The sequence below is a fragment of the Cheilinus undulatus genome, linkage group 11 (genome assembly GCF_018320785.1).
Source record: "Cheilinus undulatus linkage group 11, ASM1832078v1, whole genome shotgun sequence".
NCBI classification, from domain to species: domain Eukaryota; kingdom Metazoa; phylum Chordata; class Actinopteri; order Labriformes; family Labridae; genus Cheilinus; species Cheilinus undulatus.
Window position 1 is genome coordinate 38,142,665 of NC_054875.1, and position 19,026 is coordinate 38,161,690.

The window sequence follows — 19,026 nt, forward strand, 5'->3', positions numbered from 1 at the left end:
TCAGCAGTTTTGCAAAAGTCTTTAGTAATCGTGGTTAACAGTTGAGTGCCCAAATAAACAGAAATGTTGTTTTGTCTTCAACACAACAATCATCATATTCACACGTCAGCCATTTTTCTCCTTTACTTGGTTAAGAAACACAAATATTAACACAGAAATAATATTAACTATTGCGTGTCAGTTGCCTTTTGCACCACCTATACGTAAGTTTGTCTTAAGTTATGGCATTACGTCCGAACTAATCTCTACTTCGAAACTAGTTATTACCTAAGTTGTGTCATTGTTTGGTTACACCAAGAAGACGTAAGGTTCATCTAAACTTAACATCCAAACCAACTGAAGTAAGAAACATTTTTAACACAGGGTTTGCGCCTTAAAGTGCAAGTGAACACAAGGAACATATGGAAGCTCTAAGAGGATATGCATACAGAAGTCTTTAATAGGGGTCGGCTGATTATCGGTGTGACCGATTACTGAGATCAATATTTGGCTGATTACCGGTATCAGCATTTAATTTTACCCATAACTGATGAAGTTGATTATTTAAAAGATGTACTACTTTGGCTCCACTGTAAAGTATGTCTTCCCCTATGACTCTATTTTCACGCTCTACAGTCTCACAATGTGTCCTTTATACGACACAATATGATTGGCTAGGTGTCACATGAGTACTAGCCAATCAACATTTAAGCCTGGGTACCACTGGCACAGTGAGAGTATGGTATCACTTCCTGTTTTCCTGCTTTGACTGTGTTGTTTTGTGCCATTTCTCATGCTGATGGAGCTACAGCTAAATTGTTTGTTTCCCTTAATTTTTTTATCATGCTATTTTACTTTTTCCCCATTAAGTACATTTTGTACATAATAGATGTGTATCATTTCCAAATATCAGTTATCAGTCTTGTGACCTGCTAATAATCTGCACTGGCAGGGTGTGAATTGGGATTTCCCCCCCTTCTGCCACCAGTGCAGCAATAAGCTCGACTGTAGCTTTACTATAGCAACAGTTTCATCAGAACTGGACCACATTTCTTTCATCAAACAAGAGCAAACCCAGCCAGCAGGATCGGGTGGGCCCCATATGGGTTATATGGGGGCTATAGGTTTGTCCACCGATTCCTTGGTGGCACCACCTGTGATTGCCCGTGTGAACTGGAAGTGGGGATCAGCCCATAAGACCCATATAGGCCCCATCTAGAGATCCTTGCGATTACCCATGTTTACTACAAGTAGGATCCATCTTGGGACTCTAGAGATGGGGCCCATATGGGATTCATATAGGCTGATCCACACTTGCAGTTCACATGGGCACTCATAAGTGGGGCCACCATGGAATCAACGGACAAACCCACATGGGACCCATGCTGTAGCCCACATATAACTTATATGGGCTGGTTAGGTAGAGCCACGCTGAAAGCTTCTCTTGGCAGAGATGACGTTTTTGCTCTTCTCCCAACTGGCCTCGCCTTGAGTTTGATCCACCAACAAGCTCCACTGTTCATTCACTGAGCCCAGGTTATTACTGGAGCTGCACATGCCTACTTCCTCATTTTGTCTTGTCTCACTGATTGGCCTGTAAGGAATGTGTCAAAGAAAGTGCATCCGATCATCTTTCAAGATTTTTTTGAAAAAGTCCTGCCCTTTCCAAATGCTTTATGTGGGAAGTTTCCCAGATGAATGGGAAATATATCCATGCAATGGATAAATGAAACAGTCTATCTGGTGTGACAGGTTAACCCTGAGGTACAACAAACAGTATTTGAGCTCACTGCAATGAGCCTGACATCAGACAAAAATAGCTTCTGTTTAAATATGGTCAATGACAGACAGTGTTTGTGGTCACAGAAGGAAAAAGTCTACCATGCTATTCTAAAAGGAAAGTTGTGGTGCACATTGCTTGATCTTCAGTGGTTTACTTGTATCCTTAATGAGCGTATGCATATATATGTCTGATGGGCTCTCAATCACACTAACAATCAGGGACACATGCAGCAGCTTTGAAGCTTCAATTAAAAGACTGGAATAGAGTTCATGTGCTATCTTTGGAAGTCAAATTTGTATGCTAACATACATGTGTATAGAGTTTGTGTACAGGCGCACACAGACCTGTGTTCATGCTCTGCCTCTTCAATTAAAATAAAAACGATTTCTCTTATCTCCCTTCACACCCTGCCTTTCTCCTGCCTTTGAGCACATCCTTGAGACACCGGACTCCAGGTGAATTTCAATGTCAAAGTCACGAAGGTAAAGCAAGCGCTTGCAATCTGTTCGCTCTGTCAAGTGGTTGTGTTTGTGTGTAGGTGTGCGCGTGCACCCGTGTGTGTACTGTATGTGCAATGTGATTGGTGGGGGGTAGGCCTATTCATCTGTCTGGTGTGATCGTAGCTATGTGTAACTGGGCCTAGGCGTGAGTATGCACTCTGTGATCTCCCAGATAAGAGTCATCCATCTGCTGTGTGTATCTGTCAGGGCCCAGGCAGCTCCGCTTATCACTGCACTCATCCATTTCCCCTCAATCATACTCAGTCTATTCGCTCTGTTTTCACCTCTGCACAGTTCAAATGCTGCGCTTTATCTTGATTAGCTGACAAGCAATCACGCATAGGTGCACCGTGATGTTGAAAACCTGGGAACATGGAGGTGACGTGCAGCCTCTGCAAAAATGCACGCTTGTATAAAGGTGCATAAAAGAAGACAAGCTTTTACAACCAAGTCAGCAAGCACACTGGCAGGCCAGCTTTTTCATATATAGAACACAAAGTGGGCTGCTGCTCCTGCACTTAAGCCCTCTGACTCCTCTAGTGCCTTGCCTAGGGTGGCCTCTGCAAGAAAACACATACTTCTCGAATATAATGAATGAAAGTTTTACAAGTGTTGACAAAAATGAAAACATTTCTGTTTGCTCTTAAACAGACTCATTAAACTTGCAGGTGCACGTTAGATTGGCGCTGTCTGTTTGCATATCAGTAGCTACAAGCAATTTGGCTACAGTCCTGTGTTAAGGTGGAGAAAAACAACAAAGCTAATTACATTCGTATAGAGATGTGTTTTTGCAAAAACAGCACATGCAGCATAGCAAAAAAAAAAAAGTCCCTTTTAGTTTGAAAAGTTGTATAAATCAACCCTAAAGTCTGTATTGTTTTGGCCAAAGAAAGAAAGAAACTACTCTCTTGTAATCTGCTTAGAAGCTGTTAACTTGTATAATTGCGGCCTTATCTTTTGCCACTGATCTGGATGAATTCCAAGAAACATCTGAAGAATAAATCAGTCACAGCAAATTTCAGTTTTCAGAGGCCCTTTAATACCTATCCTTTCATCTAAAAATGTGGTTGCGTCCTATAGAGTGGGATGACAAATGCACCCATATAAAATGCTCAGAGGCAGGGTGTTGTTATTGCAAGGGCATCAACCACTTTATAAGAAATGATGCATTTGCACACACCACACACCACAGAAATAACTGACAAGATCATTTTTAGTACCATAATGTAATCAAGCCTTTGCTGACTTTGGTCGTAAGGGAGGAATCTGGCCCAAAATAAGCATGATTATCTTGTAGTGTGTATCTTGCTTTTGGTGATGTTACTATAAGCCTGTAAACATGGCGGCTAGTGAAAATATTAGTGATGAAGCACTTACAGCAGCGTTTTTTTCAGAACTGAACAACTTTTCTTTATTAAAAGAGGAGCAAAGAACCACTCTGAAAGCTTTTCTTGATAGAAAACACACTTTTGCCATTCTTCTGACCAGCTTCAATGAGCATTTACCTACTGGCTCCACTGATAGAGAAGAGTCTTGTGTGTGGTATACAGAAGCAGCAAATGATTATGAGTAAGGACTTCTTTTGAATGCAATGGTGAAAATTTGTGGTAGTGAAAATAATCAGGCAGGAATACGGTGAAAAACTTTCGTTGAGACGCCCAAAACAGATTTGTACTCCAGATTTGACATTAAAAATGTAACTTTTTTGGGATACTCTGAGAAATTAGATATCTGACGGCACTGGTGGACTCAGGTAACCTTGCAAAGCAGATGGATTAGCCTGTTTCTGTGTTTCTTACTGGCAAGTCCATCTCGCAAAGCTCCCATCTGAACTGTTTGGGCCCGGTTAGAACGTGACAGGACCAGTCAGAGTCGAGGGGCAGTACTGTTGGGCGCGGCAGAGTCGTGACGTAAGCAAGCAGCGTGAAGAGGCTGGTGCAATTATGGCGGAAGAGATTAGCGTGGATGATGCTAAAGCATAAGTTTTATCAGAACTTGATAACATTTCTTTGTTAAAAGAAGAACAAAGAACAGCAGTGAGTTTTTTCTTTTTTTAAAAGTGACAAAAGTCGTGTACTGACATGTCTACAGTCGCCGTGGTCCGCGGTACACAGCTCTCTGTGGAGTTTACTCCTCCGTAGTGGAGAACCTCGGTAACGGCTACGTTTTGTTGCTCTGATTGGCCTGTAAAGATGTGACAGACATCCAATCACCCTCTGAGTTTTTTTCAAAGGCTCTTCCCTTTCCCAAACGCCATCTATGGAAGGTTTTCCAGATGGAGGTGTAAAACAAATCCATCTGGCGTGTCAGGTTAGGACTCAGCTGGGTCCCTCTGTATGCTAGAATTTGGAAAAGAAAGCTGCAAAAGTGATGCCTGTTTGGAAGAGACTCATGATAAAGTGTCCTGCAAGATTCCCTCCAAATGGGCAAACTTCTACAAAATGCCTTCTTTGGTGACCTCAAAGTGGGCAAAATTTGATAAAGTTCCCTCATTGATTCCCTCATAGTGGAAAAAAATGCCTTTTTGTGCTGCAAAGTGTGCAACATTTGACAAATGTCCTCATTGGTGCCCTCCAAGTGTGCAAAGTTTGATAAAGTATCCTCTTTGGTAAGCTATTAATGGATAAAAATTGATAAAGTGTGCTCTTTGGTGCCCACCAAGTGGGCAGCATTTGATAAGATGTCTTCATTGGCAGCCCTTAATTGGGCAAAATTTGAAAAAGCCCTCGTTGGTGGCCTCTAGGCAAAAATTGGTTAAGTTCCCCTCAATGGTGGCTCCTGAGTGGACAAAATTTGAAAAAGTGCATCTTTGGTTCCATCTAAGTGTGGACATTTTTAAACAGTGCCTTATTTGGTGCCACTTAATGGGCAAAATTTGACAAAATGTCCTCTTGGTTCCCTCTAAGTGTGCAAAATTTGACAAAGTGCCCTCGTTGGTGCCACTTAACGGGCAAAAATTGATTAAGTTCCCTTCAATGGTGGCTTCTCAGTGTGCAAAATTTCAAAAGGTGCCTTCTTTGGTTCCCTCTAAGTTTGAAAAATTTTATATTGTACCTTCTTTGGTGCCACCTAAAGTGCAAAATTTGACAAAATGCCTTCTTTGGTTCCCTCTTCATGTGGAAAAATTTGATAAAATGCCTTATTTGGGGCCACCTTAGTACACAAAATTTGATAAAGTTCCCATTTTGGTGCCCTCTTACTTGGTAATAATGCCCTCTTAGAGGGCAAAATATGATAAAGTGCTCTCTTTGCTACCCTCTTAGTTGTTGATGTGTTATAAAGAGCTCTCTTTGGTGCCCTTAGTGGGCAAAACATGATAAAGTGCCTTCATTAAAGCCCCTTAGTGGCAAAATTTGACACTGCCCTCTTTGGTGGCCTCTTATTGGGCAAAATTTGATTAATTGCCTTGTTTGGCTCCCTTTAAGTGAACTAAATTGGACTAAATGCCTTCTCTGGTGCCTTCTTAATGGGCAAAATTTGACAATGTGTTTGTAAAATTTGGCTAAACTTAAGCACTGGTTCCCCACAACATACAGCAGGTGCCCTTTTTATTATTTTTCACCCTTGCCCCTCAGACATCCTGAATCTGATTCCACCGTCTGACTGGAACGGAGAATTCTTGGCCCCTGCCCCCATAATATTTTTTGCACGTTCCTGCATACAGGTAGTTGGTATTCAGGTGCCCTAGCTCATCCTATCAGATCATCCAGCGTCGATGAGCCTCAGAGAGCAGCCCCAGCTCCTTTTATGTTCCCCCTTACAGGAGAAAATATCCCTCCTGACATCAATCACAGATAAAAATGAGCTGCTGTGTGTTATCTTTTCATTTTTCACTCCACGGTGAATCCTTCAAAGTAGCAGGTTCCTACCAGGAACTACTTTGTGAGACGGGAGAGCATGAAGCAGCATGACAAGATGATTTGTGTACAGTAGCAACATGGGCTCAAACTAGGGGGAGTGTAGTTTACATGGGGGAATCCTTTTAGGCTTCTGCCTCCCCACACATAACAAAGGCTTCACAGACAACCCTCAGACCGCAAAGCAGCCCGAGGACGGCTTTGTTGTCCCTGCAATCTGTACTTAGTTTGTCACGATCAATATTGTAGGAACCGAGCCCATTATTAATTCATAGTCATAAAAACATGTTGTGCTCTCTGAATAAAGCTGCTTCAAAGAGGAGACAAACGCTGTGCTTCACGTGGGAGCATTTCATGGGGTAGAGCACGTTAGCATCACCAGTATTAATAGTATATGCCCATCCTAGACTGCATACCCTGGGCGCTGCTGGGCCTACAGCACGACAGGTTTTTGCTGGTGGAATATTTATAGCTGTGCATTAAAAGTGGAATCAAGGGTTTAAGTGTACCATTGCAACACCGCTGCCGTTCCTTTGTCTGGGCCTGTCCAAAAATGTCTTGCCCTGAGCTATTTGCAGTGCTACATTCAAAATGTCAGATATCACAGGCTGGCGTCATATCAAAGACAGAGTAGATTAAAGAACAGCTGTAGCTCAGAGAGGCCTGTTTGATTTGTTAATGTTGCAGCTGAGCATGACAGAGGTGTGACTTCTACGTCAATGAGTCACACACGTCTGTTTTGTTATTAGGAGTTCTAAGAATCTGAGACACTTCACTTTAAATATGATGTCAGTATTCCTGATTTATGTACATGCTAAAGCTTAAGTACTGTCATCAAAGTCTTCTATGACGTATTGTATTTTCTCATAAAGAAAATTAACACCTTGTTTAAACAGGGACCTGACTATAGTCTGATCCACACTGCCATCTTGTGGTTCTTGGTGCAATTACCAGTACTAAAAACAGCCCTTTTTGCAGAAAATAAACATGGTTTGAAGCCCCAAAGAAATACAATATATTCCCTGATCACTACATTAGGTACACCAGTTTAACTGCTCACTAATGCACATATCTAACCAGCCAATCACGTGACAGCAACTAGTCCAAGCTGAGCATCAGAATGAGATAGAAAGGTGATTTAAGTGACTGAACATGTCACACAAGCCAAAAGGCCTCACTGATGGCAGAGCACAGAGACTGGTTCAAGCTGAAAGAAAGGCAACAACTCTTAAAACCACTTGCCACAACTAGGGACATTTTAAGTCGGTTGGAGGCCCCAGGCAAAGACCTACATCCTCCTGAGATCCTGTGTGCACAAATGAGGGCATTGTTACATTTAGACTTTCCTACAACATAGTATTGTCCAGAATTTCCATAAAATTAAAGGAACTGTTTAGAAAATATTCTGATTTTTTTGTGACATTTTTTGTGAGTTGTTAAGAATTTAATCAGAATTTTGGGTGAATTTGCTTGAGATATTTTTAAGACACATTTTTTTTTGTAAATTGTTTGACTTTTCCAGAACAGCTTTGTGGAAAATTTATTTCAATTTCAAAAGGAATTTTAGTAGTGGAAAACAAAGTGGAAACCTCAGTTAATTCCTGGCCTTAAGAAATTCTTGTTTGCGGTCATCAAATTAAGGACTACTGTATTTGTCCTTGAGTGACTTACCCCATTTCTTCCTGACTGATTTTTTTGCACAACTATAATGGCTTTATGTTAGGGCCTCTTGCAGCATGAGTCCCCTGGTAATAGCCCACCTTTGCCTAATGGTAAAGCCAACTGTGGTTGCAACTAAGGTACAGAATAGCATCTCTGAATGAACAACACCTCAAAGCAGATGGGCAACAGTATTAACAACAATGGAGTAAACCATCTGGCTGCTAATTCCAGATTTCACAGCTAAGCTGTTTACCTTCAAAAAGTCAGGATGCAAGGAAAGAGGAGTGGAAATATATATGAACCCACAGCAACTTGCTAACTTACTTTTTTAGCCACAAAAGGAGGGAAATATCATCCAGGAGGCAAGTACCAATGCTACCAATCCAACACAGGTGTTTACATTAATAAATCTTGGGACAACCTACTGTGTGGTGGCTCTGGTAACTGAGCATACAGACCCCTGTATGCCCAGTTACCAGAGCCAAGACACAGTGGTGTGGCTTTAGACTTCTGGTCTCACTTTACTCTTTTGAGACCTGGATGTTGACCGATGGCCAGAGGCATCAACTGGAATCCTTTGCGGAAACTTCTCTTTGGCGCATCTTTGGGTGTTGTTGGCAAGACCACTGGTCTAAAGCTAAGGCTGACGTGCTCAGGAGGGCATGGTTGGAAGGGTCAGCTGTGCTTCTATGGGTACCTGGCTTGCTTTCCTGGTCCTAGTCCAGCTCACAACATACTGGGGCCCAGGACCTGGTGGACTGGTCCAGACGCCGGGGATGGTCACATGCCTTATGGAGGGAGCAGCTGGGAGGATACCTGTAGAGATGGAGTATGGGCCTGGCACAGGCCTGGAGGAGGGCCATCAGGAGGCCAGAGAAGTACAGCACCAAGGTTGACACGGCCAAGCGCCAAACCAGCTTACACTGCCATACCTGATCTGATATGACCAATCACTGAGCTTTTCAGGTACAAATACAGTGGGCAGGCCTGCCACTGTACACCCATGTACAGAGGATGCTGACTTTGATGATGGGGGCTTTTCCACTGCAGCTTTGAGCCACACTGAGCCAAACCAAGCCGTGCTAATTAGCTTTTCCATCACCAGTTTCTCTTGAGCAGGGCCAAAGCAAGCCAGCCCCACCTCCAAGAGCACCGCGCAGACGTCAAGTGGTTCCAAGGGTGCTATTTGAAGTTTTTGATGTAGGTGGCCTGGGCCAAAACTGGCCTGTGGCTCCTTTAACACATCATTCCCCATTCTCTCTCTCTAGTTTCTGGCTCTCACCATCCTATCAACAATAAAGGCATAAAAAGCCCCAAAATGTCTTAAAATAACAAATAGGCCATTCTGGGAGCTAAAAAGGATCCAGCCCCTTAGAAGTGCCTAACAAAATGGCTGTTGCGTGCATGTCTAAAATAAAACCTTAAGGACAGCTCGGATTGAGAGAAACATTCTCAGGTGTATGCAATATGTTCTTGTGAGCACCAGAGTGCAGGAATCTCTTGAGATAGTTTCCATGTACTCCCTATAATTTTTCTTTGCCCATGTCCCTTTAATGGCTTCATAACATTCTTTAATTTCTGATAACTTAGTTATTCTATCAATATTTTGCTACCTTTGTAAAGAACTTTTTATCCTGACATTTAAAGTGCAGGTTTATCATACGGTAAGTAGTTGTAGCATTATAAATGTACATAAAGCATACCAGACAACAAAGTGAAACAACTGCCTATTTTATTAGGTCTGAGTCAAAAGGTGGACATTTATCTCAAAGCAAACAAAATGAAACCAAAGCAACAAACAAGTAGGTCTCCATAAACTACAGTGTTCTATAAAACACAGCACACAAAATATACCTTTCAGATCATGTTTATGAAAAAGTCCAGATTATTTGATAAATTTATCCGTGGATTACACAGGTGTAGTTGTCCTGTCCAAAAGACAAAGCTGAAACATTATTTACAGGTCATTGCTAAGAAAAGTAAGCAAATACAAATACTAGTTTTGTTACAGTGCACCTGGTGGTGTTGGTTTGAGTTAACAGACGTTTACCGACACTGCACAGAAAGAAAGCCTTAATGTAATCATCCTGTCTAACAGATCATGCTCACGGGCATGCCATAATGTAGACGTGTAGAAAAGCAGAGTAATAAATATGCTCTTTTTAAAAAGATAACACAAAAAAAATCATAAAAACACATCACAAGAAATTTTAAATGTTTCAGAAAGTAAATTAAGTTAAAATCTGAAGGAAAAATACAAAAACTACAGGAGCATGTTACAAAAAAGGTAAAATATCCACAAAAAACTACATGATGATTTCAACATCAGAGGTGGTTTACAGGTGACAAGACCAGACATGGAGGTGAAGAAGAAGAAAACAGGTAGCATATTAAAACAGAATCTGTTCCTATTTACTACAGTAGAGTACACGTTTCCTTATACACAGCCAACAACATTAACCAGAGAGTGTAAATGTGTGACAACCATCAATGTCTGTTTATTAAAACTACCACTATGATCCCTGAGAACTAATTTTGGTTCAGTACTCGTTGCATCTGAAATGTACTGTCGTTTTATCAATTAACACTTTAATTATTTTCCATGTCGGCTCTAAAAACAGACAAAAAAATGCATGTAAATGATCACTATTAATGCCACTTTAAGTTTCTGCATTTTTTTGTTTTTTGTGCCACCTACGGCAAACTAAATCTCAACAATGTGTGCACATGTTTGTGTATAGATTCAACAGTACGTTCCACGTCATATAAAGGAACATTAGTTTGATTAGACAGGCAGGACATGCCCAAAAACTGATTAAAAAAAAAAAAAACATTTTGCAAAAGGTGAATAGGTACATCAGAAGACATAGCACTGTATAAAACAGGGGGAAACATGCTGCCTTGGCTTTATTATTAGAGTTAACCCTGATTAAAAGAGTTCTATGTTTTTTAGGTATAAAACAACAAACAAGTCAGATGTTTTGTGCATAAAAATCACAATTAATTGCTCTGGGTCTCTTTGCCTAACAAGGCATCCTCTGCATCTTTCTTGTCACTGGTCCCATGTAGCTCCTCTTCCTCCCTTCAGGCCTCCTCCTCCTCCTCCTGCTCACTGTCATCAGAGCCTAATAGACAAAAACAAGTTAAAATTTAAAGGTTCTTTGCTGGTATAAAAACAGTCTTTAAGTACACCCCATAATCTTAATCAAAGTCAATCAGGTTGTATTAAAAGTAGAAATGACAAAGAAAGAGAGCTTTTATCCCCATAGGTCCCAAATCTGTAGTTTGTCTTAAGTGATAATTTAGCAGCGCTGCTGTTAAGAGTGGGATCTTACCGTCAATCACAATTTCTCCAGCATCATCCTCCTCACCCTCCTCTGGGCTCTCATCTGAGGGGGACATATTTCCTGTCTATTCAGTTTAGGCTGCATTACCCAGACATTTCTACTTCAGCTACAACACAAGCTAGAGAACTTGTGATCTTACAAGCTCTCGTCTTTGATTCAGGAAATCAAAAACAAAAATACTGTGGGTTACCAAACACAAAAATAAGCACAAACATGCATTTCTTTATCCAATCTGATATGTTCTGTAATGTCATTGTAACACTGTACCCAAGCCAGCTGTGTGGACCAGTGGGATTTTAACTGTTTTCTGAAGTTTTCACTTTATACTCACCAGCGCTTCGCCCCCTCTCCTCTCCTTCTTCTTCCTCCTCCGCCCCTTCTTCTTCTTCTTCCTCTTCCCCTTCCTCCCGACTATGACCTTGTTCTGCCTCACCCGTGTCCTCACCAGGCTCCTCATCCGAGTCAGAGATCACTACACAATCGTCTCCGTTGCTGTTGTCAGCTGCTCTGGCCCCACTGCCACCACTGAAGAATTGACACACAAAAACACACGTCTACTATTAATAGTTAAAATATTCAATCTTCTGGTATGCATCCCACCTGGTCTTACCAGCAGGAGATTCTGTAAAAAAACTGGCAAAATTTTACACATGAACTATAATCTAAAAGCCCTGGGGCCGGAAATATTTCTTGAGTTTATAGCTTCATAAGTAGGTCGTTCACTGACTACATATTATGCTGTATTAGTGTGTGAGCACGTTTTACCTGCCGTTCTCCCGCGGCTCCCAGAGTGGAGTGAGGTAGTATCTCAGCGGGTCTCTGAACAAGTCGTCTTTAAGTATCTGAGCACAAACACAGAAGTCATTTAAATATAACATCTGTAAAGTGGTTTTAACGCACAGTATGTAAATCCTGCTGCCACAATCAAAACAATAACACAAGATGTTGACCAGAAGTGAGCTGCACAGTGCCACCCACCTTTCTAACTTACTTCTTCTTACAGCTAGAGGACTCTTTTTAAATAAAAATATACTCCATAAGGTGTATTTACCAAACAGCAAACCACATTTTTTTGTTAATGAATGGCTTTCCCATAATGAGGGAGAACAGCTGTTTAAACTCTAAAGGGACATTCCTAATTCACTCTGTGAGCTACTGCTATTAAAGCAGGCAAAACACAAAGGACAATTTTCAAATCTTAAATCAGTAGGACTAAAATTACTTTTTCATCTTAAAATCCTCCAAATACACACTCTAGGTGACTCAGCTACACCGTGAGACCACACACCTGCCAAATGTAGTCACAATCTCACAGTAAAGGATCCACATACATTGTGATCTTGTGAAACGTAGAAATGTGAAACTCATTTGCTTAAATATGACGTCAGAAGACAAACAAATATGGAGGACAATCAAAATCCTTGGATGATTGCTGTGGTATGTGTAAAATTTGCAGAAAAAACAGGTGAAGAATGAGGATGAAATCCTGGCTGAGATGATGGCATAGATGTTTGTTTTTGTAAGCTGAAAAAGTTTGTAACATCCGGTTGGTGACACTCTCAAGTCCACACGCTCTCATTGGCTGCTGTGGGTATTCAGTCTGAGGCAGTCCAACCTATAATCTAAAAAAACCCTGTTTAATATTTTATCTATGAGGTTGGGAAGGCTCTGACGTGGAAGGGAGCAGTAAAAATAATTGTGCAGACACCACACACCTCAGGATTGTTTCGACAAATAGCCGTCTGCAACAAACCTCGTCTCTGGATACCCCCCCAGTTTCCAGAGGGGGAAGGTCTGGCCTAAAGTCAGATTTACAATAGAGTAATGTAATGTCAGCCCAACCAGGAAGCCCACTTCCTCAAGATGAGAGTTTTTGTCCCTCATTGTGTGAAATACATCCATGAAGTTAAAATGCTGGTTTACTTTTAAGTAAATAATCCTTATGGAATCTATTTTTAATGAGTAATGTCCTTATTTCTGGACAAGAAGTAAACAGGGAGTTGGTTGCAGGGTGGAGGTTGGGGGGTGGAGTCATGTATTAGATTCAGCTGAGAATAAATGTGGTCTAATCACCAGTAAGCAGAACATAAATGAGCTACAGCAACAGAACAGCAGCCCCCAGTACCAGTTTAAAGCTTATGTTGCAGTCTTTGGTACTGTGCATTTCTACAGCAACAATAAATGTGTTGTGTCTGTGACAGTGGCTCAACATGGCCCATTACAATGATAAAAATTAAGAATATTAATAGATGCAGTTTTCTGCCTGCTGCTCCTTTGCCGTTTGTTTGGTATAGGATGGAATAGGTCAACTTGAAAACATCCAATAGTAAAAAGCTAAAAGAAGGCATATTAGACAATAAATCAACTCTACCAAAGTCCTTATATATCGGAACAAATACAGTAGTCAAGTTAAATGGCAAGAGATCTCAGTGTGAATAACATTCTTAACTGATCTTTGCACTCCCCTGTTTAATCCTGAATCTTTAGAGCTCAGAAGGTTCAGCCAGTCGTACCTGTGCTACATCATCTTGTCCTGGGTTGCTATGGTCACTGAACCAGTTGAAGAAGGTCTTGTAAACCCCGTGATGTGACTTCCTGGGTTCGCTGTGGGCTGTCAGGTTCTGTCCGCGATGCCACAGGATGGGGTTGGAAAAGGACATGGGAGATCCTGTAAAGAGGAGCAGCCAGGATCAGAGAGTGACTGAGAACATCAATAGTCATCTTGACTCTTGTGTAGTTTTAGAAAGAGCTCAGTTATTTCTATTCTGGACCATCTGAACTGAAAACTAGAAATGCATTGATGCATTGGTTCAACATTCATATCGGATGATATTGGCTCTGCTAAAAAAAATCTTTTTAATAGCCTTAATATTGGAAAGTCCAAATTGAGACTTTTTATGAATTTCCAATATCTCACGTGTCTATTCAGTCTAAATGCTGGCGGTTATTTTGTTTTTAGGGATGCTTGTTTCAGCTCCTCCTCCAGTCTGCTGTGTTGTGCACACTGTGCAAATTATTATTTTAGAATAAAAGCTTAATAAAATGTGTCCAAGATTATACATTTTTAGCCTTTATTTGTGGCATTAATATGACCAAGGAGGGTACAACCTTAAACAAGGATGAGATTTATTGAGCTTGAATTGCTCAATAATTTCATATGAATTAACATGGTCACTCATCAAACCATAACACCAGTCTTTGACATGAAACAGACCATAGATCCTGTTATTTTCCTTGTCTGTGTCAGTCACAAGTTGTCTGTCGTTCTAGTTATTCTAACTTTGGGTGGTACAGCATGTCCCTAGAGCCAGCTTCTGCAGCTGAGGATCGGATCCCCAGGGTCCCCGCCTTTGGCTGCCACCCAGCTCACATGGCAACCGACCTCTATGGCCCCTCCTACCTCTGTCTTGTGGGTGTAGGCCTGGCTACCAGGCGCTCGCCATCGAGCCCCACTCCCAGGCTTGCGTCCGGGCGAGGGAGAGTGGAAACTGTCCTGCTGTTTCGCCATATGAGATTTTTGAGCTGCACTTCATCTGGTCCCTCACCTAGGACCTGTTTGCCTTGGGAGGCCCTACCAGGGTCATGAAGCCCCCGACAACATAGCTCCTAGGGTCAGTGAGACATGCAAACCCCTCCACCAATGAGAATTTACAATGAGATCCTGCCCCAAGTGGAGGAGTTCAAGTATCTTGGGGTCTTGTTCACGAGTGAGGGAAGAATGGAACAGGAGATTGACAGGCGGATTGGTGTGGCGTCAGCAGTGATGCGGTCTCTGCATCGGTCTGTTTTGGTGAAGAAAGAGCTGAGTCGAAAGGTGGAGCACTCAATTTACCGGTCAATCTACAGTCCTACCCTCACGTATGGTCATGAGCTGTGGGTTGTGACCGAAAGAATGAGATCACGGACACAGGCAGCTGAAATGAGTTTCCTCCACAGGGTGTCTGGGCTCTCCCCTAGAGATAGGGTGAGAAGCTCGGCCATCCGGGAGAGAGATTTGGAGTAGAGCTGCTGCTCCTCCACGTTGAGAAGAGCCAGATGAGGTGGCTCGGGCATCTGGTCCAGATGCCTCCTGGACGCCTCCCTGGTGAGGTTTTTTTTGGCAGGTCCCACTGGGACGAGGCCCAAGGGAAGACCCAGGACACGCTGGAGAGACTATGTCGCTCGGTTGGCCTGGGAACGCCTCAGGATCCCCCGAGAAGAGCTGGACGAAGTGGCTGGGGAGAGAGAAGTCTGGGCTTCCCTGCTTAGGGTGCTGCCCCCGCAACCCAACCTCGGATAAGCGGAAGAAGATGGATGGATGGATGGGTGGTACAGTATGATGTCAACTCAAGCATATCAACCGTTCCTGAAGTAGGCTACATTACTTTTGCTTAGCACACGGATCAGGCTTCCTCTTGTCTAGGGGATTGTAGAATCCATAGTGAGTCTTAACACTTTTCTTTTGGAATAACTGGACAGACTGAGTAACTCACAGCTCCATAGACAGAGCAGGCAGTGTGTGATTGTATCAGACACAGCAATGTAAACGTTAACAACACTGAGAGGTAGCACTTCTAACGCTTACAGCCTCACACCTCCTGCTGCATCTGTGTACCAGGGAAGGTGGAGAGAGTGCAGGAGAAAATACCAGCAGGGGTCTGCTGTGCTGCTGTTGAATCTGTACTTAGCATAAAATGAAGGATGACAAACAGTATTGATTTTAAGACATTTTGAATTGATTCAGAATAGTAGAAGTAATATTTGTGGTTCTGATGTGAAATGTTTTTTCAAGCATCTTCAGTGACCACTGTGTTAAATATTCACAACCCTAACTCCCTATAACGCATGTTTATACTTATGAACTTATGCTTTAACAACGTTGTTGCTTTTTGTTCTGACTTAATGTTTAGCATTATTTATTGATGCCTTCTCTTTGTTTAAGGTTTATTTACTGCAAAGTGCAGGTGTTGCTTTCTTTGCTCTGCTGTAGTAAACCCACAGTTCCCCAGTTTGCAATTTTATCTTTATCTATCCATCGAAACTGACAAAATGATATGCAAAAACCATGAAAACAAGTGTGTTAGATATTACAAAATGTGGTAAACACCGTTTCCGCCTTGTCATTATTTGAAGTGTTGAATTAAACTGTTCACCCATTTCAACACATTGGAAAAAAACAACTCTAATAACATTATCATCACTTTTATGTTGCAGAAACCTCCCTGTTCTGCTCACTGTGGGTGTGAAGTTGACAAGTTTACTGAACTTTGCGTTCTATTTTCTGGCCTTGCTCTCATCACTTTGGCAGTTGTTCCAGACAATGTGTTATTTGTCTCCTCTTTTCAAAGTGAAAAATTTCCACAAATTCAGGGTTCAGAATTTCTTGACATCTTTGTAACAAACAACTTAATGTTCTCAGCTACTCAAAACCATAAGGTTCCAGTGGACTAAAGATACCTATCCTATGTCCTGAAGTTTTTAAGAGTCATTATTAACATTTTTCTTAAGACACCTTGATTTAAAAAAAAAAATCATTTTACCTCCCATCCCAAGGTGCAGCTCCTTCATGATGATGTTGTTCTGGAAGTACGGGTTCCGTCTGAAGTGGAAGCGGATCCTGTAGCCGAGTTTGTTATTCTTGAATGACTCAATCTGAAAGAAAAATGACAAAATGTTAGAGTTTTTCTGCTAAAAAATACAATAAATGGCGGTCAATGTTAGAAGATTACCTCAAGATCAGTCATGTAACTGAGAGCATCTTCATCACTCTCATCAATGTGGGCTGAAAGATGAGGATGATTTAACAGCTGACATATAGAGTTAAGAATAAACCCAAATTACACCTGTTGCAAGTTTTTAAACATAGCAAAAGCATGGAGAAATAGCACATTTTTCATTTCAAGGATACAGCTGTCACCCAAAAGCCTGGGATTGTTTTTGCGATGGAGCTGCGTTGATCCAAATGGGGGCGCCGCTGACGGCTGATCTTCAGCTCAAGCCTCTGATGAAGTCGTGCACTTTTCTTCTCAAGTGCCTCCAGTCTCATCTGCACTTGCGCCAAGAGAGCCACAGACTGCCTCATCTCCGGGGCCATCTTTACAGACACAATGGCACACTCCCCATCATCATTGTCCTCGTTGTCTGATGGGAAAGAGGAGCTCGGGGTGGAGGAAGATCCTGATACAGACTCATCACCTTCATCTGCTTCTGGCATATTTTCTGCATCTTCTCTGTCAGTGCTGTGAACAGATGTGGAGCTGTCTGCAGGAGCTGCCTGTGTTCTCGAGCCTGCTTTTGAAGAATGGTGGGCCCCTCGCTGTTTGAATTTGCTCCCCTGTTTCACCTGCTTGGCCTTTTCAGATGAGCAGGGAGTCTCTTGACTGTCCTCTCCATCTCCTCCTGTGAGACTGGCAAGTGCTTCAGCGGCTGCTATGGCAGCTGAGTCAGACTGGTCCAGAGTTGAGGGAGTCTTCTTTGATTGTTCTGTCTTTGTTGTATCCTCCTTTTTATCCGTAGATCCATGTGCATCTGATGATTCTGGCTTTTCTGAGTTGTTGGCATCGTGATCGTCAGTGCTGGTGTTATTGACAGGCAGTGAACTGGAGCCATCCGCGCTGTTTGAACTCTGATCCTTCTGCTCAGCATCTGGCTCTTTCTCGTTATCTTTTGACTGGCTTTTGCTTCCAGCTTTGTCCTTACTCTCCGCTTCGTTGTTTTTGCAACTTTCTGAACAAACCCGAGCTTCGTCTGATGCGTCACTTACTTTTGACGACTTGCTGGGAATAGTGCTACCGTCATCCTGGTCTGGAGATGGACACCGTTTCCTCGATGCAGAGTCAGCGGACTGTTTGCAGCCCGTCACTTTACTCATGCTAGCTAGCTAGCCTCAGAGCTAACAAGCTAGGTAGCCTGCAAACTCAAATAAACCTAACTTCAATGCAGTCGATTACTCCTCTGAACGAATTACGTGGATAATCGCTCTGATTTTGTTACTCAAATTGTGATGTAACCTACATCCTCAGTGGAGCCAAAACAGGAAGCAGTTCTTGTATTTCTACGCGGCCTTGCGGAACGTTAAAAATTAGCAGGCTATTGCTAAAGTGAGTTAGCTCGCGTTACCCAATTCTTACCTCCCCGCGGTGATACCCGCCCACATTTCCACAAATGAAAGCCCGACAGGAACGACACGGCCCAAATAATCGTACCCTTCCGTGCTACTCACCCTTAAACAACAAATATGGTTGTTTATGTTAGTTTAATTTAGCATTATCCGTTAGCTTACTATCCGTGCACCGACGTGACAGAAAAACAATCCTCTGATTGGCTACGGCGCGCCGCGCTAAATCTCTCCACCAATCAGCTGCAAGGGTGTGTTTACTCGGTAATCCTTCAATAGCGGCGGAATAAATGCGCACGCGAGCAATTGCATTGCAGCGCATTTGTCAAACAACCTCAATGTTGTTTAAGTGTAAGGTTTCCTCTTTCTTGAGGTATCTCCGCAATGTATGCGTAAATCCTTTCACAGATTATTTATAAATGTACACTGTGTATTCAGCCTCACATAGTAGTGAGCTGCAAGGGGTTCTGACTGAATTTAAACCACCATGAGAAGATATAATGAAACAGACTGGAAGTAACACTGGTACAGATATGAAGCACAAAAGGGAACGAAGCCATCATTGAGGAGATGGATGGTTTCTATAGATAGGCTATTTTTAACTCTGAAACTAATGTTGTAGATGGGTGTCAGATGAAGTGATTCATGGCACATTGCCATAATAGCCATCCCTCCTCCTTCATGTTCTTTTTTTGGCGTGATTGATAAATGTGACTGTTAAAAGACTGAATAAGGTGATTTATTTATTATTTTATCAGAAATCACTGCTAAAGCATGTATAGGACAAAATCAGCAGAGAGAG

General features: G+C 42.1%; 1 protein-coding gene across 2 annotated transcripts; it reads right to left on the reverse strand.

Moving 5' to 3' along the window:
* Positions 1 to 9,496: 9,496 nt before the first annotated feature.
* tspy (testis specific protein Y-linked) lies at positions 9,497 to 18,412 on the reverse strand. 2 transcript variants are annotated; one of them, XM_041799756.1, is made up of 8 exons: positions 17,016 to 18,412; positions 16,837 to 16,914; positions 16,648 to 16,759; positions 13,642 to 13,796; positions 11,894 to 11,970; positions 11,460 to 11,653; positions 11,117 to 11,170; positions 9,497 to 10,906 (listed from the first exon to the last, which is right to left on the reverse strand). In XM_041799756.1, the coding sequence occupies exons 1-8, from the start codon at positions 17,976 to 17,978 to the stop codon at positions 10,866 to 10,868; spliced, it is 1,674 nt and encodes a 557-aa protein (XP_041655690.1). In that variant the 5' UTR covers positions 17,979 to 18,412; the 3' UTR covers positions 9,497 to 10,865. The 2 variants fall into 2 exon arrangements, with proteins under 2 accessions (XP_041655690.1, XP_041655689.1); XM_041799755.1 differs by lacking the exon at positions 9,497 to 10,906 and having other exon boundaries at positions 10,933 to 11,170.
* Positions 18,413 to 19,026: the final 614 nt, after the last annotated feature.

Excerpts from the sequence above, each read along its gene's own strand:
- tspy (XM_041799755.1), bottom strand. The coding sequence starts at position 17,978 with ATGAGTAAAGTGACGGGCTGCAAACAGTCCGCTGACTCTGCATCGAGG. Across the intron at positions 16,915-17,015 it reads CAGGCTTTTGGGTGACAGCT|CTGTTAAATCATCCTCATCT; the intron begins GTATCCTTGAAA and ends TCTATATGTCAG. Across the intron at positions 11,971-13,641 it reads GACAAGATGATGTAGCACAG|ATACTTAAAGACGACTTGTT; the intron begins GTACGACTGGCT and ends GTTTGTGCTCAG.